Here is a 24979-nt window from a genome sequence, read left to right as displayed (position 1 = left end):
GAGAGAGAGAGAGAGAGAGAGAGTGTGTGTGTGTGTGTCATAGTAGCTACCGCAATTTGGTCTTTGTTGTCAAGCTGCAATCCTATGAGCCTATACCGTAATTTGATAAAAAAAAAAGTTACTTAAAAAAGTTATTATGATAAGTGACCGACCAATTTATGACTTTTCGTCCTACTCCATTTCTTTCTTTCTGATGAGTACACACTTACAGGACGCATCACTGGCTCTTTCAGAATCCGGTAGCAGAGACAAATTTAGAGCACACGTGGTGCTGACACTAGCCCCCCTCTCTCTCTCTTTGCAACAAAAGTTCTTTCTAAAGGCAGACGGTGGCTGTTTATCTATCAATCAGATTGTTGACTAGATTCTTATAACCTTTGTCTTTGTTCAAAAGGTTGAGCATTAATTACTGCATCATAACTTTACTATTATTTAATATAAAATTGTTACCATTGTCTTGAACATGGAAAAAAAAAACATATCTCTGACATACTATGTTGGGGATTACATTTTCAAAGTACTGGAACGTTTACTTACAAAAATACATGTGGAACAAGTAGGAAGTATTCAGCTGTTGTACTAAACTTCCACAAATGCAAAGATTTCACTATTGAAGTCTCCTCTTCAGTTGATGTACCACTATGCTGATATTAAGACCAGTGTTTCAGCAGTGGAAGGAAATTCTCTGATGGAGATAAGAGTAACTAAATTGCCAGTAGAGCAATACATCAGTTTCTCATTGCCTGACTTTTGTTTGGACACAACTCATATACTGTCCTACTTTTCATCTCAACCATTGACACTCATGGCAGAAGATGAAGGAGACAGAAGAAAACATGAGAAGGGAGGTAAGGAGAGCAATCACTTGCAGTATCTGTCAGCTTTCATCTTGGAGCGACGGTCCAGTAGAGCCTCGTGCAGGCTGCCTTCATTGCGTGCAGACTTCAGTTCTGCTACTCCATCCTCATTGATGCGGAGTCGCTTGTCCTGAAACTTCTGGAACTTCTTCACATAGTTCTTCTCCACATCCTTCAGTTTACCACGCTCCTCCTCTGGCACCTCCTTAGGCCGGTCACACTCCCTGGGAAGCAGCATAGGTACAGGAATGCAAGACACTGGGATGGTATTCCTCAAACACACATATAAGGCTATGAATCACATTTGATGGTGGTTACACAATCAGGATCAGAGTATATTAAACATAATGTTCACTGTAACTACAAACTGTCAAAACAATAAAAGAAATACCATTTATTTCTTTAATAAAGGGTCATTTGTCAGATGTAACTACTGTACCTGGTTAGGCACCTCACCTGATTGTGTTAGATCGCACCACCACCATATGGTCTGGTCCGGCCCTCTGGGTTATGGCAACAACATTGTCCTCTTCATCCCTGCCTAGGAAGCAGTCATTGGCACCTAGCAGGGCTGTCTGCTCATCCTTGAAGATAAGCAGGTGACAGTTATTGTAACAATCAATGGTATATTGCTTTAATCCATAAAGACAGCTCAGTGGTAAAAATGAAAATACAATGCACTATCATGAAATGAAGGCTACCTTTGTGCACAAGTCCTGGAAATTGTAGCTTGAAATTACTCTAGATAGATGAAACATATGCAGCACATCTAAATCACTCACTATTAAAGTGCATTTATTCCTTTATAATGAAAATCCTTCACATACAATTCATATCAATAATTAGAATGAGTTTCTAACCATGACTGATCCACTGCTTCCTTCAGTTCCACAAAGGCTATTCAAAGCAAACTCTAGACTTACTGCAACAACCACCCAGGCCTGAAATATATATTCATATTTGCATCCACTGAAATAATACTGAGCACAAGGACGGCCTTCACCACGCAGATCCTTACCTGAAACACAGGTTGCCACATCTCCCGTGGACCAATGGCATCAGCTCGGCCCACCACTCGTCCTGCCCCGTCCACTCCAAGATACTTGTTGTAGCCAGACTTGAAGGCAATGCGTTCATCTCCTGCTGGCACTGCTGTCAACACCTCTTCAGGGGATGGCCCATCACCTGAAAGCCACTTTGACTGTTAGGATGCTTTTTTTCAGAGGTCCAGTGCATACAATAAAAAAAAGTCACCTTATAAAACCTTTACATGTATGTGCAATTAAAACAAATTTTCTTAGACATGATGGTAATTGTGGTCAGTGCTTGGACTAATATTTATTCCTAAAGATTTGCAGATCTAATATCAACAAAGTTAATTTCTGAGAAAAGATAGAGATATTACGACACTTTTCTGGTTTTGCATAATCCATTTAACTCTTTATGGACTGAGTTTTTCCCTGAGCTTTTATTTCTGCCTTTCTGTAACCCATTAACACAACCACTCTTATATATAAAAGTAGTGTAGTAATTATCATAATGTAGTCAGAATTTACTAATAGAAAAAAACTACATATATACATATTCGTAAAACTAAAATACCGGTTTTAAAATGTGTAAGGAAAGCCAAAACCTTGGTCATGAGGAGCACCAGCTGTAAACAAGCCATTGTCCAAGGCTCGCACATACACCGGTAATCCTCCGAGCTGTATCGCCACGGATCCAGTCATCTGTAAAGTTGTATCAATAGATTATTACAACTGTAGCTTTTAAGGATCATCTCTTTCTCTTTCTTTATAATCCATCAAGGTTTTCTCTGGCACTAGTCTGCTGAGTTGATTTAATAACTACTGTCGCTGGCAGTCCACACACCTCTTAGGGTCTTAGCTAAGCACAGCAATCCTTCACTACTGAGGGCTTTAATATCACAGCCACCATCTCAATGGCTGAGGATCTGCATGAACTAAGCTCCACTATGCTGGTTACACTGACATCAATAATTTACAAACTACAAAACCCCTTGCCTGGTGCAGGGCCCGACAGTGCCACCAGCCTCCGTGGTCAGCGGTGTCGGTGTCTTTGCTACAGCTGTTGCTCCCATCCTCGTCTTCTGCTTTCCTCTTTTTTGACTTATGCTTTTTGTGGGATCTGCAAATATTGCTACATTTAGATAAGACAACACCAACTAAGCAAATTTACACATAATCTGGTTAATGTTATTTTGGGTGTTCACAGGTTGGGAGAGCAAAAGTCAATGACACTTGGTTTTATAAACCAAACTAACCTAACATGACATTTTATAAACTTGATGCTCTACCAGGATTTTGGTGTTTTCAGGTTATGAAAATAAAAAATCTGTGAGATTTGTCTTCCTAACCTATAATCTAGTAAACTAGAGGGATAAATTTGTGGTTTCAACCAATACCTCCCTTCCTTGACCCTTTAGCTTACTTGAGTCTCAATTATGTAGATTGTAGACTAACCTAATTTAACATTTTACAACCTCCTAACCACGGGGTTATGATCCTTCCCCATTTGGTTAAGAAGGTAAAGTAACCTAATGTCATATTTTGTGACGTCCTCCCCTTTGGGGTGGTGGGAGAAAGGGGGCTTAGCTTTCCCTAGGACCTAGATACACCACATTAAGTACGTAAACTTACTAAGCTATTCTAACCATCGGGTGGACAGGGCTTCGCTCACACCCCTAGACGCTACATAAGCTAAACTTTTTAATTTCCAAAATGGTAAAATGTAGCTAAAAATGCTCCAAATAGTGAGATATGGATTTAGTGATGAGGTTTTTATTACGTGCACTGTATTAGGAGAGAGAGAGAGAGAGAGAGAGAGAGAGAGAGAGAGAGAGAGAGAGAGCATATCTTAATAATACAACTAAACAAGCTCACAAGCCGACAACTTCCTTCACTGCATATTTCAAACACCACATATTGTTCTTCACCTACATAAGAATAAAAAGACACTCACTTTTTCTCTCCTTTTAGTTTAAGTTTGCCCACTTTGACTTTCCCATACTCGGACATCGTATTGTTGTTGTTGACGTGAGGTTACGTACTGTCTGAGTAGCGAGTTGCTCTGCGAGTTTTGTCTTTATAAAAGAATTCTCTTTATTCAATATAGACTACCTATAAATCTCATTGACAAAAACACTAGTATATAAGGATAGTCAATCTAGGAAGATAGAAAATATGTTTTTTTCTTCATAACTTCAAATGAAAATATTGATGTGCTTGCGACCTCTAGAATAGCACTGACACAAACGAGACACGTATGGCGGGCTGTGTTTGAGTCATTGATGTGCACTGAACGGATATCATGCTTAGCTGAACTATGGCAGACATCTCAGACTACGTCACCAAACTAGGTAATGTATTAATTTTGTTTTAGGTGCCGTGTGATGATAGGATGCTACAATATGTAGTTCAAAGAGTTTTCTGTCATGATTTTGGAATAACCTGACCCTCATCTCCCAGAGTTAATATTTGCATGTCAGATAAGATTAAGGTTGCAGATTTCCCTAAAATAGCCATTTTCATATTTTTTACCTATAAACTCTGCATCCTGATGAGACCCCAAGATCGTAGGATAATGAGAGAGACTAAATTAAGTGTATCTTTAAGTACTGATGACGAGGTCGCTGTGCGACTGATACAGGATAACCTAGATGGGCCCTGGTGGCCCTTTGTTATCCTATTATTTATGTTATATGTTATGTTAAGTATTTCCATCATGTTTTATTGTTTATTGTTTTTATTGTTTTGTTTTGTTTTCTAGGCTCTATTCCACCAGTAAATGGTGCTCTACAGGGCCTCATACAAAATTATATATACATAGTTGTCCTAAATACATACAAATGAAAATAAAAATATATATACTAATAAATAGAACTTAACCTAACCTAACCTAAGGTCTTAAAAACTACATTGCACCTTATAATGATAATCACAGAGAAATCCTCTTCTTAACAAAAAAGATAACAAGTCCATCCATCACTGCATGAGACATGTAAATAAATGTATAGACATAGACATAATATGAAAAACATAATATAAAAAATATACAAATCAGATCCATTTATCCAAATAAGAAATGAAGATATAAGTGGCTAAAGAAATGAAATTGAACATATGAAAAGTAAACACAATAACCATATAAATCATCATCGCCCATTACAATGCATAACGTTCAGTGATGCACATCTCCTCCACGTCATAACATTCTCTGAATATAAATGTTTTTAGCCTTTTCTTAAAAACTACAACATTCTCACTGCACTTTATATCATTAGGTAGTGCATTGTATAACCTTGGAGCACTGTACTGAAATGTTCTTGCACCAATCCCAGAATTACATCTTGGTTCAAACAGTCTGTTTACATCATGTGCGTGGCTCACAACTACATTGGCATTATTCTCAAATTTTTCCAGTAGGTCACTCAAATACTGTGGTTTACCAGTTTTTAACAGCTTGATAAATCAGGACACAAATTTTGAATACAATTCTAGCCTTGATAGGCAACCAGTGTAGTTCAATAAGTGTTGGTGTGATTCTCTCATACAGTGGTACTCTCTTAATTAATCTAGCTGCTTTATTCATGATCACTTGTAACTTTTTCAATTGGTAATTTGGTAAATTTAAGTATAATGAATTACAGTAGTCAATTCTACTAATGACATAGTTATGAATTAACATTTTGACAGAATTATCATCAAGGTATTTTCTTATAAATGCAATGTTACGGAGATGGTACCTAGCAATTCTTGTTACATCATTAATATGATCATTAAAATTTAAGTATTTATCCATAACCACACCCAAATTTTTCACTTTATCAGAAATCACTACATTCCCCCATTAAAATTAAAACCTTGTATGTCATTCAACCTCCTGATATCACACTTTTTACCAACTATCAAACATTCCGTTTTGTCATCATTAAATTTCAGCTGTTTTCCATCCATCCATTTCTTAACATCAAACATAATCCTAGAAAGTTTACTCTCAGTATCCTGCACATTATTAATAGACATATAAAATTGGGTATCATCTGCATAAAGAGTAAAGTCTACATCATGATTCCAAGTAAATATGATAATTCAATTGTATAGATACAGAAAAGCACTGGACCAAGCACACTACCTTGAGGCACTCCTCTCCGTAATGGCCTTGTCTCAGATAAAACATTACCAACCTGTACACAATACTTCCTATCCTCTAAATAGCTTCTCAAGTATCGCAGAGCATCATCAGTCACTCCAACAGCATGTAAATCCTCAAGTAACAACTCATGCACAACAGTATCAAATGCAGCACTCAGATCCAACAAGACTAGGACACCACAGTGCCCTTCATCCATACATACCAACAAAGAATTTACAACATGACAAAGTGCAGTCTCAGTTGAGTTTAACTGTCTGTATGCAGACTGATTATCTGGCAAAACATTAACATTTGTCAAGTATTCCATTAATTGATCTAATATTACATTTTTGATAAAAATGATAAGTTAGAAACAGGTCTGTAGGAACTAAGCTCTTGGTGGTTTACATTCCCCTTTAAAGTTGGCTTAACAATGGCTACCTTTTCACTTGATGGGAAAACACATTCTGTAATACTCAGATTAACAATTTTTAATATAACATTTGCTATAATTGAAAAATCTCTATCCTGCATCAATTCAGAGATTGGCATAGGGTCACTGTTACAGTAAGTCTTCTTAACTCTGCTGAAGATCATGTCAAGTTCATTAGAGGTAATGGGCATAAAACCTGAAAAACCACAAAACGGAATGTCAGGCAAGTACTCAGAGTAAAGTTGCAGGGATGTACCATGAAAACCGTCAACTATTGCTTGGATCTTATTGTGAAAAAAAGTAAAAAAACTCATTTGCCAATGTAATGTCTGAGTAACCATCAGGAAGGGTTTTCCGCTTCATGTTACCAGTCAGGTCATCAAACAGATAGTAGAGTCTCTTTACATTGGAACCCACCTCTAAAATTTTCTGCCTAAAATACATACATTTGCATTTCCTTATAATCTTGTTAACTTTATTTCTTGCTTCAATATACTCATTCCGCGTTAACTCATTACGAGAACGACACCACTTTCTCTCTTTCTTTCTCCTATCATTTATAGCCATTTTAATATCAGAATTAATCCATTGTGTGCCTTCTTTCACAACTATTTCCTTCTCTATTACTGGACACATGTCATCATAATATGCCTTGATAATACTGTTATAAAGTTCAACAAAACAACATAAACAGTCACCCTTAACCTTAAAATACACAGCATGAGTGCAGGCATTAGTACTTTCCAGAGAAATCCTCTCAGTAGTATCACTTAATAACTTTTTAACATCAATATTTGACTTATTTCTAAATAAAATGGTTTCCTTGGCCTTCTTTGTCTTTTTAATATCGATTTGGTAAGAAATCAGTTTATGCAATGGCGAAACAGAAAAATCAGGTTCCACATTGAGGTTAAGAATTTTACCCATCACTGATGTACAAAAAACCAAGTCAAGCATGTGACCAGAGCGAGACGTGCCATGCGTGACATGATTCACAAAATTGTGGGAGGCCATCATGCTCAAAAATTCCTTGGCATGATGATCCTCAGAGTCATCCACCCACAAGTTGAAGTCTCCAGCAAAATAAATCCTATTATGACTATAATTCAAACCATCTAAATATATTCTAAATTCCTCAATAAACCTGTTCTTATTGGTTTCAGGGGGTCTATAAACTACAACAAATACAAGCATTTGGTTATGGTCTGACATCAGATTCACTTCCATATGTTCAAAAGTATCAAACCTACAACTATCAACCATTTTAATATGAGTGAATTTCTTTGATGCAAACATCCCTACCCCTCCTCCTCTCTTATGAACTCTTGGTATGTGTTTAAAGGTATGAGTCAATGGAATCATCTCATGTATCTTAGCAGTGTCATATGTGTCCAGCCAAGTCTCAGCTATCCCCAAGACATCAAAGTCCTGCTCATTTTTATAATTCTCTTAATTCTATTGTCTTATTCCCTACTGACTGGATGTTAACAAAAGCACAACTAATGACATCAGTAGCCATGATCAGTCATTGCTTTGATTTTATAACATTAAAAAATAATAGAGAATACCCTCCTACTCGGAGTGCATCGGTCCTATTGTAAAATTTTATCTGCTTTAATTGCTTTGATTTTGACAAGACAGGACATGAGATGCAGATAGGTAAAGAATAAGTTAGAGAAGTGTGAATACTAGCCTTCAACTTTGCTCCATGACCTAGAGCAACTGGTGCAACAACTACTCATATCCCTGACCGTCTTGGAGATACACCCAATGTTCTTGATCTTTCCCTCACCTCTAATATTTCAGCTTATGCTGTTAACCAATCTTCTCTGTTAGGCTCCTCCAATCACAATCTCATTTCTGTTTCTTGTCCTATCTCTCCAATCCCTTCCCAGGATCCCAAAAAGTGGAGGTGCCTCCGGCATTTTGCCTCTACCAGATGGTGGGACCTGAGGAGATGTGCTGATTTTCCCTGGAACGATTACTGTTTCCGTGTCAGACACCCATCTCTGTGTACTGAATGCTGCATAATGGAGGTGATAGTGTCTGACATGGAGGTGTACATTCCTCATTCTTTTTCTCAATCTAAACCTTTTAAATCTTGATTTAACACAGCCTGTTCTCATGGTAGTTATACATTATAGAGAGGTTGCCCACAAAAGGTACTTGAGCCTCTCATCTCCTGAATCTCACGCAATTTATGTTTCTGCCCGGAATCATTGCAAGTCTGTTCTTCAACTTGCCATACACTCCTTATAAATAGAAAATGTCAAATTCTTTCAACTTTAACTCCCCTCATAACTTCTAACATCAGGCCAACATCATCTCCAATAACTGTACTTCTTAATCTTTCCCTCCTTTATTTCATCCTGATGGCACCACTGCCATCTCATCTGTCTCTAAAGCTGAACTCTTCTCTCAAACCTTTGCTAAAAACTCCACTTTGGATGATTCTGGGCTTGTCCCTCCCTCTCCTCCTCCCCCTGACTATTTCATGTCTTCAGTTAAAATTCTTCATATTGATGTTTTCTATGCCCTCTCTGGCCTAAATCCTTGGAAGGCCTGATGGAGTCTCTCCTATTGTTCTCAAAAACTGCTTCCATGCTTGCACCTCGCCTGACCAAACTCTTTCAATTATGCCTATCAACTTCTACCTTTCCTTCTCGCTGGAAGTTTGCCTACATTCAGCCTGTTCTTAAAAAGAGTGAGTGCTCTAATCTGTCAAACTACTGTCCTATGGCTTTAAAACTTTGCAGCCTTGCTGCATAAGGGTTTCTTCTTCCTCTCTTCCCTATTCTGTCCAATCCTCTAATACAAGAGTGAATCATTATTCTCAGTCATTGATACCTTTCACTGGTAAACTTTGGAACTCCCTACTTGTTTCTGTATTTTCATCTTCCTACAACTTGACTTCTTGTAAGAGAGAGGTGTCAAGACATTTGTCCTAGGCTTTCAGCTAGTTCTTTCTGATCTTTTAGGGGGCCTCTTTTTCTAATATTTTGTTGCCATTGGCAGCTCACCTTCTTGCATGAAAAAAGAAGAAAAAAATATTATAATAGATTTATCATGAATCTCTTCCCTGCCTTCTAGCTCATCCCCTAGTGGAGATTCGCACTCGTGTCCTCCATTGGCTCCTGCAGAAGGTTTAGTTAGGGCTGGTGTCTCTAGCAGAGCTAAGCAACTCACACTCTGCTCTTGTGCCACACCTCCTCAAACTGCTGCATCTTGGACCTCCAAGTGTCACTCCACACTTTCTCACTCTGCTGCTATTCCTGGCTGAGGTCAGTGTCTCATTGCTACATTCACTGTAGCTGTATATTTGTTTTGCTGCCACTTGTATTATGCCAAGTCCATGGATAGTGTAGGGTGGTCCACAAAACTATCCCTCTCCAACAGAGGCTGGCAGGGGTAAGAGTGTAAATGATGTGTGTAACTGTGTGTAAGAGTGTGGAGTGGTTTGTCTGGGCCATCCCATGAGGGATTGCCTACCTGGTGTGTAAATAGGTAGATGAACCTATAATAATGTGTACTGATGGCTGATGTGGTTTGGCACTGTCCTGTCATTAGTCAAACCTAATGTTTGAAGCACCAGGTACTATCATGTTATTTTATGCCACATGCAATTCCTTCATGAATTATACAAGTACTGCTACATTTTTCAGGATGAAGGTTGCAAGACCGGGCTGGCTGGGCCTGGAGTGCGGCAAAAGCTGCGAGAGTTGCAAGCTGTGGCACATGTCAGTTTACTGCCTCAAGTCACACTTCTCCTCAAGAAGCTTGGTCATCCCTCACATTCTACAGTGGTTAGTACCGCTGGTACTTAGGTACTCATACTTCCTAAAAGAATTTCTTTTAAAGTATAAATTGATACTTTGTTTAGGTATGTAGTTGTTATTTATGCTAGTAACAGATGCTATTGCTAGAGTACAGCCACATATAATTGGAAGGACGTGGTAAAAATATGAATAAAGAAGAAAGGAAAAAAGACATAACATGATACATAAAGTGTTATTATATATATATATATATATATATATATATATATATATATATATATATATATATATATATATATATATATATATATATATACTTTATTTTAGGGTGATTTTTTGGTATTTACTCAAAACCACCATTTTATATTTTGTATAAGAGAATGAATGAAAAGGAGAGATTTTACTGATGAGTAGAAGAGTAAGGCATTATATCTCATCTAAATAAGTATTGATTCAGCAAATTGTGCCAGTTTATATTATTTATTGATATATTCATTTTATATTAATGTTCTTCTTCATGCTAAGATGAGTTAAGACAGAGTGAAATGAGGTATGAGTGTGAGCTATGGTGGTAATGTATGTTCTCTTCAGGATTCAGAGGCAAGAGTCACTGCAGCAGTGGTACCAGAGGCACCACACCCCAGCCCTCCTCACAGCCTGCTCAGGCGAAACCCACACTGCTTTGGGTGAGTCACACACAAACATGCACCTATATGCAAAATCCTCTTCTATTCATGTACGAGGACAACTTGCTTAGGACAGCAAAAAAAAAAAAAAAAAAAAAAAAAAAAAAAAAATATATATATATATATATATATATATATATATAAATAAATAAAATAAAATTTATGAAAAATAATAAGAAAATAATAATAAAAAAAATGAATAAATGAAAATACTGAAGTCCTAATTCCTGAAGAAAGGTCAAAAGGAATAGTTTGAAATTGGAAGATAAGTGGATCAGTAATCAAGATAGTATAAGAAACAATGTGTTAAAGCTTGATAGAAATTTGATTTAAGAAAGAGAACAAAAGAGATTAATTTTCAGTGAGTTCAATCTCTTAGTTCCCTTAAATCACAAAGCCTGTCATCTGGCTAGTCAGTAAATTAGTCATTTCACTACAGTGATGAAGAGTGCAGTGAGGAGGGAGTTGATGAAGAGAACATGTGTGACTGGACCACTGTAGAGGACTCCCATGATGCTGCTGTTGGTGTTGCCAAGGAGTCAATGCTGCAGTTTGTCATCTTTCCCTGGCAGGTACAACTGGAACACAGCCTTGAGGGTCTCTTTGGGAGGTTTGCAATCATCTAGGACTTAGTGGTTCCCTAATTAGGGGTGGGAAGTTCTCCCACATGGTCATGAAGCCATCTGCTCAAAGATCATCATTAATATGAATAATGAAATAACTCTAAGAGATTCAAGGATAATGGGCAGTGACCCTGGGGTGCTGTGGTCTGTGAAGGTTTGTTTGCCTCCTTTAATTACTAGTGGAGTGTGGGGAGAAACATTTATTATTTAATAATGTCTTTTGTGCTTCTAGGAGTGACCAGCATATTCTGGAGTCAAGTGCACAGTCCCTCATGAGCTCCAACACAGCAGAAGTGAAAGCGTCATTGCTCTTTCTTGACACTGTAGTGGTCAGGGACTTTCCTGTAGAAGTGCTGCTGCAGCGACCGGCTGTGCTGCAGGTATGTTGCCTAGTGCAGTATTTAGTGTTCTCTCACATTTTTTATTTTGCTTTATCAGAGTTTCATAGCTATGCAGTATTGCAGTTTGGCTTATTCTAATCATAATTTTTATTCATTTATTGCAATTGTTTTAATTTTTGTTCATGAATTGGTCATTTGAATTTTTCTTCATTTATTGTGGTGATTTTAATTTTTGTTCATGCATTGCAGTTATATTTATTTATTTTCATGCATTGCTGTCATTTTAGATTTTGTTTATGCTTTGCTTCTTTACTTTCTTCAAGTCTTGTGGTTATGCCATTAAGGTTTTAGCCATAATGCATGTGTTCATTTCTGGACTGTCATAGTTTATGGTGAAAATGATATTAGTTACATCTTGCTGTTATTGCTGCTAATTACTGTTGTTGATAATGAGATTATATAATGGTTATAGTTATCATGACATCCCACAGGTGGTGTATGGCTGCTTGGTGGAACAAGGAGAGGATGCATGGCACCTACAGGTTCCTGCATGTGACTTCCTGCACAGCCTGACACAACTGCTCACCTCTCGTGTGAACCACTTCTTGGATCCACACACCCGGCCTGGCACTGGCGAGGTGACACAGCATGCCCGCACCTTGGCTGTGTTGTTTATGTGTGATTTTTTTTTCCACATTGAGTGAAGCTATATGTGGGATACCTTTGTTCTTTAGTGCTTACCTCTCCACCCCTCCACTCCACCTTGTCCAGCAATACGCTTCATTAACACTGCTGCCTAAGATCACAAGATATTACATTAAGACTCTTAATACATCAGCCAATAAGTATGAAGGATGGCAGAGCACATAACTCAAAAACAAGCAGTGAAAACAGTTCACCATTTAAAATATTCACTCACACAGAGAAAGAAGTAAAGAAATAAAGTAAATATTTTTGTTAATTGGGTTTCTTGCTAAACTGGCAAATGAAGTTTTCAGAGTCATGTTAATATTTGAATAGTTGCTCAGTTTAACAAACATATGATTGTTCTAGGTTGTATCAGCCAGGTCATCAGGAGTGAACAGCCCTTCCAACCTAACTCGAGTCAGCTGCTGCTCACCACATTCCCAGACAGGTGCTCACACTGACTCCCACCTGCAGGACCTACTAGGAGAAGGTTGTCATCCTCAGCCTTTTAGTGGAGTGGGGCAGGTGAGCCTTGCCCTGGAGCATTTAATTTTCACCAACAACATTGCTGTCATCAAATCATCATTATCAATATGGCCATAATGTTCCCTTTCATCATTATCATCATCAGTGTAAAGTTTTGTGACAGGAAATTAAATGTGTGTGAATTTATCCTAGATACAATTTTCATCTCTGTGCTAAGTACAAGAAAATAAGAATGCCTACTGAAAGATTTAGAATCTATGTGTATATACCGCCTATGTTTAGTTTAAGGTAAAGGACCTACTTCCATTTGTACTTTCATACTCAGAAAGCAAAAAATGGATACTGAATCAATTTGATTTTAATTTTGCGTTGTTGTTTTATCCAGTCACTGTTTTGTTTTGTTAATTTTTTCAACTGTTTTGCATCCCATCTCATAGAGAGGAAAAAAATGATGATTTAGGGTGGTGTACTCCTACATTCTTCCTTTCACAGGAGCTTCTTCTTGGGTCAACTGTCCATGAAGAGGATGATGGTGATGAATTCATCTTATTGGGTCTGCACCAGGTGTCTGTTCCTGGCCATTGTTTGCGAGTCATGAGAGCTGCTTGTCCTTTGCTGGCTTCACAAAGGCCAAGTCTTCAGTCAGCTTCCCTCCGCCTCATGGCAAGCTGTGTGACACTCCTGCACAATTGTGTCATTCCTGACATGCTGTGGAAGCTGGAAGAGAAAGGGGAGGGTGAGGAAGAACCACTGGTTAATGAGGTCATCACAGGAGTACAGATGGTGGGTGCTGAATCCAAACATATCTTTTATTGCTTTCCAAAGTCATTATTTTATGTGATCACAAGTAGGAAGGATTTTCATGACATGTGAGAGACTGGTTATATTTTCAGAAGCATTAACTTTATGATTAATATTAATAATTTTGTTAAAAGTTAACATAATTACTGGGTACTGTTGCATACATGTAATGTATATTTACTTTTAATTTATGTCCCTCTATACCATGCTGAAATTTACTTTAAGGGGAACGAAACCAAAGGAAAACTTATTCATTCACATGTTAAGACATTTACAACCATTTCCTTTGTAATGGCTGAATCATCAAATTAATCCTTAAAGGTCATTGCATCCCTGTCGGATCTCATCCTGAGTAGCCTTGAAGCAAGAAAGGAGACAGGAGGTGAGAGGTGGGTGCAGGTATGTCACTGCTGCTCCATCTTGCTGCATCACATCCTCACAACACTCATGCCAGTGGAGGCTGCTGCTCAGGTATTAAGAAAACATAATCTGCCTTGCCAAGCCTTGTTGAAATAAGAATACTAATTTTGTATCAATATAATACTTAACTCTGCTTGACCTCAAAAAATAATCTCAAACGAAAGTGAAATGAGAGTGGAACTTTTTAGATGCATCTTTTTAGGAGTTAGGATAGTTGACAAATTATCTGGAATCCTTGCAGGTGCTGGATGATGCTGTGTGTGAGGCTGTGGTGATGGTGCTTTGTGAAGGTGGATTTTTCTTGCAGCACCCACAGCAGCATCACTCTCTGCTACAATACTTAACACAGGGTAATGTCACAGCTACGGGTGAGGTTAGGTGCCTACTCTTTGCTGCTAAGTCTCTTTGAGGCCACCTCAAGTTTTCTGCAGGCATCTGACTCAGACATTAAGGCATTCCTTGACCTTGCTGAAAAGGCCTTACCCAGCTGTAGTGTTCTTCAGGATGGTGCATTCCTGGAGAGGCTCCTGCAAGGTGTTGGGAAGCAGACAGTAGAAGACAGCATATCTGAGCAGTTGCTGGACAAAGCAAGATTCATGCTGCTCCAGATTCTTCATTCTCCAATGCTCTCTGTCCGCCTCAAAGGGTTAGTATCTATAGATGTAGTTCATTGATATTTTCATGTATTCTTTGCAGTTTTAGGTTTATTAGTTAGCACCACTTTTATGACTTTTGACTCAGAGCTGTGATAAAAATTAAACATTGGATGTCTCTGGCTTGCTTCTTTGCCCTTTGGCAACAAAGTTTTTATTAGTACAATTCTTCATCATAACAGTTTAGTTCTTCATGTCTATTCTTAAGCCTTATAAGGCTTACAGTCCCTGCAAAGTTATTTTTTATATTGCTGTACTTTTGTGATCATAGCTTACTGGATCAAACTTTTAAATTCTCTCAACATATAAGTTTTCTTCTCTCAGCAAGAGTCAACACTGATTTTGTTCCTATTCTTCGAGCTGTTTATTTGAAGATTTTCATTTCCAGCCTCGTAATTACAATTGTTGAGTCTCTCTTTAACAGGAAGATTACCTTGGTCACATTGTTTTATCTGATCATCAGTATGAATTCTGAGAAGGAATGAGATGCATTAAGAAGTGATGAATGTCTCTACTAATTGTTTTGAGTATCTTGGTTAATAATGATGATGACCTTAAGGTACAAGAGTGTGCTAGGTCTGGCAGAGTACAGTATTGGAGCAGCTCAAACCCTGGATACCAGCTGCAGCAGATCACCAGCTACTCTCCTCTTGTTGTCACCAGGCATTATCAGATTTCTCTTGTTTGCTGGGTGTGCTGATGAGAATAAGGAGGTAAGTAAGAATAGATAAATAAATAGCAGATGTGTATAGATGTAAGGGAATAATCTATGCATGTATACTACTTCTATTTTAACCTGAGTCTCATTTTTATATTTCCAACTCATTTGTCCCATATTTTTGCCCATTTTATATGTTGGCAGCTACTGATAAGGGTCTCATTTTTTAGGTTGCCAGACTATCAAGGGAGATCCTGCTCACCTTGCTGCTTGGTCAGCATTTCATGAGTGCTACAGTGTGGACTGTAGCAGCTGAGCATTGGCATGCATGTCTGCCAGACTTGCAGTGCATGGCAGATCCTTCCTCTTTGCTGGGCCGTGCCATAGATCAAGTCTTTTTGGAGGTGTATGATCAAGACAGCCCCCAGGTAAGCTCATTAGACAACTGTGCTGGACAGGAAGTGTCTTACCACAATTCTGATTTATTATTACTACACCAAGAAAAGTCAAATAATGTACATTGATCATGGTAACCCTCCACTGCAGGCTCTGCGGTATCAGCTACAGTGTCTCTTTCTGCGGCGCCGAGAGGCAAGAACTGGCCCTTTCTTCTATGCGTGCCAGAAACTGAACCGTACAATTACTGACCTCTGCTTTGATTCCCTCCTGTACAGCATCACCATTCACAGCGACCTCTTTGTCCTGAGGCAGCCGGTGCACATCAACCGCACCTGCAACCTGGAAACAGAGGTGAGTCATTTAAATCTTTGAGTATCTGCCCTTAACCATTGTTTGGTAATTTCTAAGTTAAATTCATAACTAAATGGCAAAATTTTTAAATTTATTGGTGTATATGTATATTGAATGTGCAATGTATAAAGTACCTATCCTATTCTAATTTATGTATATCAGTAAATTGAAAATGTCTTGTATAAGATACTTGTACTAAACTTTTTATTTATAAGGATCACATTTCACTTACTCCAGTGTGTCAAGGTGTTAAGGTCGCTTATTATAAGTGCTTTCCGTTCATGAAAAGACAGAATGTGTAAGAAGTCTTGTAAACATGAGTTAGGCAATAGAGAACCAATGACATTAAGACCCACAAAGAAAAATCAGTGAGAGGGAATAGTGGAATAGACAGAACATTAAACTAATTCTGTTTTTTTGAGTGATTTAAAAGTTGTAATGCAAGAATCAGCAATGAGGGATTTAGAATAAACAACACTGAACACACAGGTGAGGAAAGCTGTAGGAATGCTGAATGAATGAGACACTTGATAAAGGTGATAAAGGAGGCAGTAAGATCATGAACCATGTTCGTGGAGCAGGAGGGAGGACTGCTGAAGGTGGTGGAGCTGATCCAGGGCTTGGGGTTGGAGGCAGGGGTGCAAAAGGCTGCCTGGACACAGTTGGCCTTTCTTCTTGAGGATCCAAACCTTCACAAGTCATTCCTAAGGCTGTGTTCTCTCCCATTCCTGATGCAGACCTTCATCAACATGCTCAGGGTGAGATGACATTGTTGAGGACACGTTTGTCAATTACAATAATGTCAGATCTTATCTCCCCTCTCTCTCTCTCTCTCTCTCTCTCTCTCTCTCTCTCTCTCTCTCTCTCTCTCTCTCTCTCTCTCTCTCTCTCTCTCTCTCTCTCTCTCTCTCTCTCTCTCTCTCTCTCTCTCTCTCTCTCTCTCTCTCTCTCTCTCTCTCTCTCTCTCTCTCACTCACTCCACAGAACCTAATAGGACATTGAATTGCCTAGGATTACAGGAAATTGCAGTTCATAAAGAGGATATTGGAAGATTACTGGACAAGTTGGAAGTCAGGAAAGAAATCGGGCCAGATGGGGTATCAGGCTAGGTGTTAAAAGAATGTAAAGAGCAATTACTGGATCCAATTTGGGAAATAATTGAAAGTTCAATAAATGTAAAAGTTCGACTAGAGTGGAAGAGAGCCAACGTAATACCGATATTTAAAGGAGGAAAGGCAACTGTACCACTAAACTACAGACAAGTGTCACTTACAAGTGTCGTAGAGAAGTTATGTGAAATAATTATCAAAGAAAAATGGGTTAAATATCTAGAAGAGGAGCAAGTCATATCGAACAGACAATTTGGGTTCAGGACAGGGCAGTCATGTGTATCAAACTTATTAAGCTTCTACTCCAGGGTTATTGCAGGACTTGAAAGCAGAGATGAATGGGTAGACACAGTATACCTGGACATTAAAAAGGCATTTGATAAAGTCCCTCATGGAAGACTTCTTTGGAAACTAGAGAACATAGGAGGACTGTGTGGAACCTTGCTCAAATGGACAAGAGATTATTTGAAGGATAGAGAAATGAGAACTGTGATCAGAGATACATACTCGTCTTGGAGTAAAGTAACTAGCGGGGTGCCACAAAGGTCAGTGTTAGCCCGCATTATGTTTCAAGTTTATGTAAACGATATTCACATTGGAGTAAACAGCTATATGAATTTATTCACTGATGATGCAAAATTGCTAAAAGTTATCAAAACCAGAGAGGACTGTATACTGCTACAGGAAGATTTAAATAAGATCTATGAATGGAGCAAGAAGTGGAAATTGGAGCTTAATGCCAAGAAATGCCACATAATGGAACTAGGAAAGAGTAAGAGAAGACCAGTATGGAACTATTTGATGGGAGAGGAGCAAATAACAAAGATTAAAGAGGAAAAAGATCTTGGAGTGATCATACAAGAAAATCTGAGCTCTCTCTCTCTCTCTCTCTCTCTCTCTCTCTCTCTCTCTCTCTCTCTCTCTCTCTCTCTCTCTCTCTCTCTCTCTCTCTCTCTCTCTCTCTCATTTTTTATCATCTCTGAATTATATACTGTAGAATGGTGCTTCAAACTTATGCCAGGGGTAGATTAGGAATTATTATTTTCTTGATGTTGTTTGTATCTCATTCCAACAGCAACTCTGATTTTCTATGAAGAGACGTGCATGAGGAGCCAAGCTGCATGTCTCGTGGCCCTTGTGCTTTTCCAAGACATCATAGACTTCAGTGATGGTGTAGAGGCAGGTATGGCACAGCTACCCTCAGTGCCACAGCTCCTGACAGAGGGACTTCACCTGCCTTTCATCCACCGGACACGACCGTGGTTGGAGAATACAGGACTGAGTGCTGAAATGAGGACAGTCCATCATCTAATAAAAGAAGGTGTGTGGCCTGCTCAGGAGTTCCTGGGATCAGTGTGGGGAGCTTCTCAAGCTGGGGGAGTGGAGTGGCTCTCTTCTCAGCACTGCTTCCACTCCAAAGACTCAGGCTCCCTCCTTCTGAGTGAGAGACATATTGCATGGCTCAAGCTGTCCACAATGTCCCTAGCCACAGCATCAGTCCTGCAAAATGTGGAGAATGCTACTTCCCACCACAATGTAATGAGAAATGTGGCTGCCCTCAGCTTCAAGGTGCAACAGATGGGCCTCACTGGTGGCTGGGATGAGGGATTCTTCACAACACCCACATGGAGAGGGAGCTTCCAGCGCTTCCTGACAGCTGAACCAAACTCTTTGGTTGATGAACAGCTTCTTGTGCATGTACTGCAGTGCCTCTACATCTGCCTCAAGGTGAAGTACATCATCATCAGGATCATTATCATATTGTAATTATAATATATTCAATATTCTCAGCTCACACCTGCTGTCTTTTATGCAGGCACATTGTCCTGGCATCAAGCAGCATCAGGATACTTGCCCTCCCCTCATCAAACTCTTAATTACTGAACTGACCAGCCCTTCCTCTGCCTTGCTCCAAACCCTCAGCAAGGCAGGTGAGTGCAACATATATTTACTTGTGTGAAAATACTGGTAATGGAATACTCAATATTGGTGATTTCTGATGTGCTAACTGTATCGTCAACACCTGAGTTTTGAACAGGATGCAAACATTTTCAGGTCATCACTTCAGGATTAAAGTAGTAGGTAATAACTGTAAGCTAGGTAATAGTGTTATTTACATTCACTGCTGAAAACCCAGGAGTAATCAAATCCACAAACATCAAACCTGCAAGCATCAAGGGTTTACTGAGTGTGATTTCTCTCCAGGAGGTACCAGCTGGGTTGCCTGTGACTACAGTGTACAGACTGTGCAGGCTGTGAAGTTATTCCGTGCTGCTGCTGGCCTTGTGAACTCCACCGTCTCTGTTCTGGCAGACTGTAGTGCAGGTTCTGAAGTAACTGGCGAGAACCTTTGGGACAGTCTAGCAGCTGCCGTCACCACCACACTTCTCCCCATACTCACTGCCAACAATGACCTGCAGCACTATAATCTTGGTCAGTGTTTGCTTGCTCTCACAAGATTAATGACCATATCATCAAATAACCTCCCCTCTTCCTGCCTGGAAACTGTTAAATCTGAAATCCATTAAATTGGGATCCATTAAATCAAGGGCCAAGTTTATGTACATGTAAAATACAGTAATGCTCTACGCACACAATAATGACCAGCTTCTTGTACTTAGAAAGTGAGGAGTGCATTTATTAATACATTGATTGGAAAAGGTTTCTCTAGAAGACTCAGAGGAAAGGGGAACAGGTAGACTGAATGAGTGAATGTACGAGTCAGATTTATAGTGGAACATGACCACTGTTGCAAGTGTGACTGACATATGCTTGCTCCAAAAACTGTTGGTACTGGATTTAATCAACAGTTTCAGATTGACTAGTATTGTATGAAGTCGTGGTGAAAAGGATCAATTTATTATGATTGGAAATATATGGAAGGAGACTGTCAAAATGTATCTATGTATCAACACTGGCATCTGAGCACTCTCTTTTCCATATAGTTATTGTCAATGGTTTCAAAATGTTTAGTCTACAGTACAAACCAATGATTTTTTGGGCGAGTGTAGCTTTGATAATGGGTGGGACTGATGTGGTGGTGGATTTGAGGTAACGTGTGCCATGTTATCTGTATGGTAATACCACAATTGTGTTGGTGTTGCAGCTGTGGTGGGGATGGCTCTGGAGACTCTTCTTTGGGTTACACTCCATGGCTGGCCAGGCCTGGAGCTGGCATCCCATTTGGTCTCTAACTCTATAAGGTAAAAATTGTATGCCTAAAAAGAGAGAGAGAGATATATTTATATATTTATATATATATATATATATATATATATATATATATATATATATATATATATATATATATATATATATATATATATATATATATATAAGCTGATTAGGGATAACAAGAAACATGTATTACAATAAGTGTCTCCAGACTGATTTTAGGGGTTTCCGTATATTAGTATTCATATTGTATTATCTCTCTCTCTCTCTCTCTCTCTCTCTCTCTCTCTCTCTCTCTCTCTCTCTCTCTCTCTCTCTCTCTCTCTCTCTCTCTCTCTCTCTCTCTCTCTCTCTCTCTCTCTCTCTCTCTCTCTCTCTCTCACACACACACACACACACACACACACACACACACACACACACACACAAAGAGGCTGATCAGCTCTTTCCATCTGGGGCGTGGGCGTGCTCACAACTCCTATGTTGGCTGCAAGGTGACCCTCAGTTCTTCCCTCTTGCTGCTGCATCTCTTCTCCCAGCCTGCCATTGACTTCACACAGGTAAGGGTAAGGCTTCTCCCATCCCTGTGTTCATTTACCAAAGAAGCATTATTTGTTGTATAAAATTTCAAATGGTGTATTAGTTTTAACTGAAGACCTTATTGTCTTACCTTTTAAGATTCCTTTTCTTTTCTGGAAAAAAAAAAAAAAAAAATATATATATATATATATATATATATATATATATATATATATATATATATTATATTATATTATATATATATATATATATATATATATATATATATATATATATATATATATATATTTTTTTTTTTTTTTTTTTTTTTGCCAGAGAAACATTATGGAGAGTTTATGGCTTTATATGATTTGGCTCATATTTCTTTTTACTGTGCAGGTCATTCAGGAGGCTTCTAGTGAGGACTCTTTGTCCTGGTTAGTATCCCTGTGGGTGTACCGAGATCCCTAGTGGCTAGCTGTGGCCTGAATGTGGCAGCTGCCATTGCTGGCTACACATCCCTCCTGCACTGCAGTCCTACACAAGTGTCAGGGGTTGTGTGGGCAGCTGCTCTCAGGTGGGTCTAAATGGTGACATTTGATCACTTCAGGAAGATAAATATTGTATAAAATAGAATTTAGGAAGATCATTCTCAGAAACCTTGCTTGATATGGTGCAATTTTTTAAACAGTTCTACTTGTTCAGAGGTCATTTGTTATTTCTTATTGAGCTTACTAAATATTTGGTGGATGCTTTCATTACTTTTACTATCCACTTTACTTGCAACATGAATAGCTCATTACACAGCTTTGTTACTGTGGCTTTGAGTTACATTTCATGTCCATCACTTGAGTATATATATATATATATATATATATATATATATATATATATATATATATATATATATATATATATATATATATATATATATATATATATATTTATTGATTGATTTTATTTTGCGTGGCTGTTTATAATTCAAGTGCATTTTTGAGCAGCTACTTCCTGCCTGAGGGTTGCAGCTGCCTGGTGAGAGCCTCTGCAGCCTTGCTTCTGGTACAGCTGATGCAGGCCAGCCCATCACCTAGCAGTCCCTGGCTGTCCCCTGTGGTGGCCGATGTTTGTACTGGGGTGAGACTGTGATGCTTTTATTCTCCTGTGCTTTTGAGTGCCCTTATGCATCTCCCACGAGAGTGGAGAATTCTACAACCTCTATGAGTTAATATTGATCCTTATTTTTCATTCGTTTTTGTCATAAATGAGTGTTTTTATGTTTTTGTTTATCTTCTCAAAACTCAAGATATGTCACTCTCTCATACTCTATCCTTCTCCATGGGAAGATGAAGTGTGATATGCAGTTTAGTATATGCTTATCACTTCCATTTTTACATGTTTGTATTCTTTTATGATGAGGGTTTAGCTATGTATTCACATTGTTCTATGTAACTTTTACTGATGCTGGAAAAGATTGGAAACAGGTAATTTCTGTCTGGATGAGTATTGAATTCAACAAATTGATCTATTTACAGGAGTCTGTGGATGGCCTGGAAGGGCTAATGGCTCTCCTACAGCACTGCAACTTCTACAGTCTGGTGTTGACCTCACTTTCCCACTTGAATGAGGGGCTGGGTCAGACTAGACCACCACCAGCCATCCAGGAGTGGGATCTCTCTCTCAGCTGCCTTAGCTCTTATAGTGCAGTAGACAGGGAAGGGGAGAAGGAACATCATGACCTGACTTCCATCCAGTTGTATGAGGCCACTCTAAAACTGTTGGTTAACCTAGTATTGCTTGACCCTACTCATGTGGTACCACAACTTTTCTCCCATGGCCTGGTGACTTTGATAGTGACACAGCTACGCTGCCTGTTGACAAATATAAAGTCTTCACACTCATATCTGCGAGCAGTAGAGTTCAGCTTGGTGTTGCTGAGAATAGTGATAAGATATGAGCCTGTCCAGGCAGCTACCATTGCCAGGGATACTGGGCTGGAGCACCTTGCTTTGGGAGTGCTGGCTGCTGACCTCCTGCCTTTGACCAGTTGACCACTCATCAGGAGTCCCGGACAGCCCTACTCAAGTCAAGGGGCTGGATTGCCACTGTACAAGAACTGGTGGATCATGAAGTGCTGCAGCTGGCTACTCTGAGAGTGGCAGCAAACATGGCTTTGGGATGCCACTCTGTCTCAGCCCTCCTGGAGCCAGGCAGCTTCATGGAGACACTCCTGGAAGTGTTGGCTGAGGAGAGAAAGAAAAAAGAAAATTGTGAAGTGATAATGATCATTATGTGGGCACTGATTGCCAACAATCAGAGAGCAAAGGCTATCATAAGGCAAGGTCCTCTCCGCCCTCTACTGCAACACATGGCAGAAACAGCATCTAGCAGGGGAGCAGATCTGGCCTTGAAAATATTGCAGATTCTTGAGGGAGGTGTGTGTTAAGAGAGAGGGAAAGAATACACTGGCTGAATGTTTCCAAAAATGTGCTTCCAGTAATTGTATCACTCTCATTATACCATGCCATTATCATTATTACCATTCTAGTCATATTTCTGTATTGAAAGGTGGTGATCCAACATCTGACAGGACAAGCAGTGTACTGTGCCACTCAGACTATGATACTTTGTGTGAATTGTCTCATTGAAAACTAAACCACTGCCAGCAAGACTTTAGGGGTTTACTACTTAGATATCCTTATGTCAAACTTTTTGCTGTATATGGTTTACATAAATCTTTATTTTCTTTTCTCAATTCAAATGTGTGTGTGTGTGTGTGTGTGTGTGTGTGTGTGTGTGTGTGTGTGTGTGTGTGTGTGAGCATGCAAGTGCTACAATATATTTTATATTTACCTGTATGCAAGTCCAAATTTTATAAATGAATAATATATTTTGTATATTTTTATACCATGTGGATAAATTTGCCTGTATATACAGTAGATTTTTTTCCCCCTTTATGTAAATTCAATCTTTTTATACCACAGCTCAAACAGGACGAAAATTAACTTATAAATATCTTGCCAATACGCGTAATGGAGTCCTACTGGCCTAGTTTAAGTAAATGCATGTTAAGACCGTCATTTTTGTCACACCTATGTCTCTCTCTTATTTATCATCCATGTGGTGTTTGAAAGTGATATTTTATGTATTGCGCGTATAGTAAAGGAAGTTTCATAGTACAATAAGTGTCTATGTTTACGATGATAACGACGATTTGCATAAATTCTATGGCATGTGGCAGCGTTTTTTTCCCATGTTGCCACATTGGTGGTGGTGGTGTGTCCCCTTTCATCTTTCCGCTGGGCGCTGGGTCAAGTCAGACCAGGCCAGAGTAACCAGGTTGGCGGGTTTCCCGCCAAATGTGGCGGTTTTATATATATATATATATATATATATATATATATATATATATATATATATATATATATATATATATATATATATACACACACCCCACACACACACACACACACACACGCAAAAGGGTTTTTCTGAAAGTTTGAGAGAATATGGACCAAAAACTAAGGCGCCGGAGTATTATTTATTATTATTCATTTCGACTTTTTTCCACACTACCTAAATAATAATAATAATAATAATAACAATAATTACAGAGAGAGAGATTAACAGATGGGTGGTGGGTCGGTACTTAATCTGATAATTGGGAGTCGAACTGGCATCGTCGCACTCTGGGAATTCCAGAATGTGCCCTGCCCAGAACGGACTTCATAGAGTGGAAAGATTATAACACCTTACCGAGACGGGAGTCCCGCGCGGGGCGCGAGCCACGCGGCCGGAAACTGAAGAGTGGTATCACTGAGTCAGTTATCAATGAGTATTGACCATTGACCACAA

At 38.9% G+C, this 24979-nt stretch overlaps 2 protein-coding genes across 2 annotated transcripts in view; one reads left to right on the top strand and one right to left on the bottom strand.

The window, feature by feature from the left end:
• The window catches only part of LOC123518579 (protein FRG1-like), a 4112-nt gene extending 136 nt beyond the window's left edge, over nt 1–3976 (bottom strand). Inside the window, exons 1-6 of the mRNA XM_045279455.1 lie at nt 3840–3976; nt 2882–3005; nt 2491–2587; nt 1876–2042; nt 1314–1441; nt 1–1081 (exon numbers count right to left, since the gene is read on the bottom strand). The exon at nt 1–1081 is cut by the window's left edge and continues 136 nt beyond it. Of these exons, the coding sequence (XP_045135390.1) occupies nt 862–1081; nt 1314–1441; nt 1876–2042; nt 2491–2587; nt 2882–3005; nt 3840–3895 (792 nt within the window). The 5' untranslated portion in view covers nt 3896–3976 and the 3' untranslated portion in view covers nt 1–861. The remainder of the gene's footprint in view (nt 1082–1313; nt 1442–1875; nt 2043–2490; nt 2588–2881; nt 3006–3839) is intronic.
• A 4668-nt stretch (nt 3977–8644) lies between these two features.
• On the top strand, nt 8645–24056 carry LOC123518724 (rotatin-like). The gene is given in 26 exon segments (XM_045279723.1): nt 8645–8669; nt 9535–9725; nt 10107–10247; nt 10812–10906; nt 11346–11516; nt 11762–11909; nt 12362–12508; nt 12924–13082; nt 13536–13826; nt 14166–14315; nt 14506–14670; nt 14672–14910; nt 15477–15630; nt 15806–16003; nt 16122–16325; nt 16907–17083; nt 17390–17429; nt 18510–19162; nt 19251–19365; nt 19640–19867; nt 20541–20637; nt 21042–21168; nt 21527–21593; nt 21596–21704; nt 22129–22261; nt 22660–24056. Coding segments are annotated over 26 exon segments (4740 nt in total). The 3' UTR covers nt 23176–24056.
• Nucleotides 24057–24979: the final 923 nt, after the last annotated feature.

Source organism: Portunus trituberculatus, chromosome 44 (genome assembly GCF_017591435.1).
Source record: "Portunus trituberculatus isolate SZX2019 chromosome 44, ASM1759143v1, whole genome shotgun sequence".
Classification (NCBI taxonomy): Eukaryota; Metazoa; Arthropoda; class Malacostraca; order Decapoda; family Portunidae; genus Portunus; species Portunus trituberculatus.
This window is presented reverse-complemented; position numbering and strand designations above follow the sequence as displayed.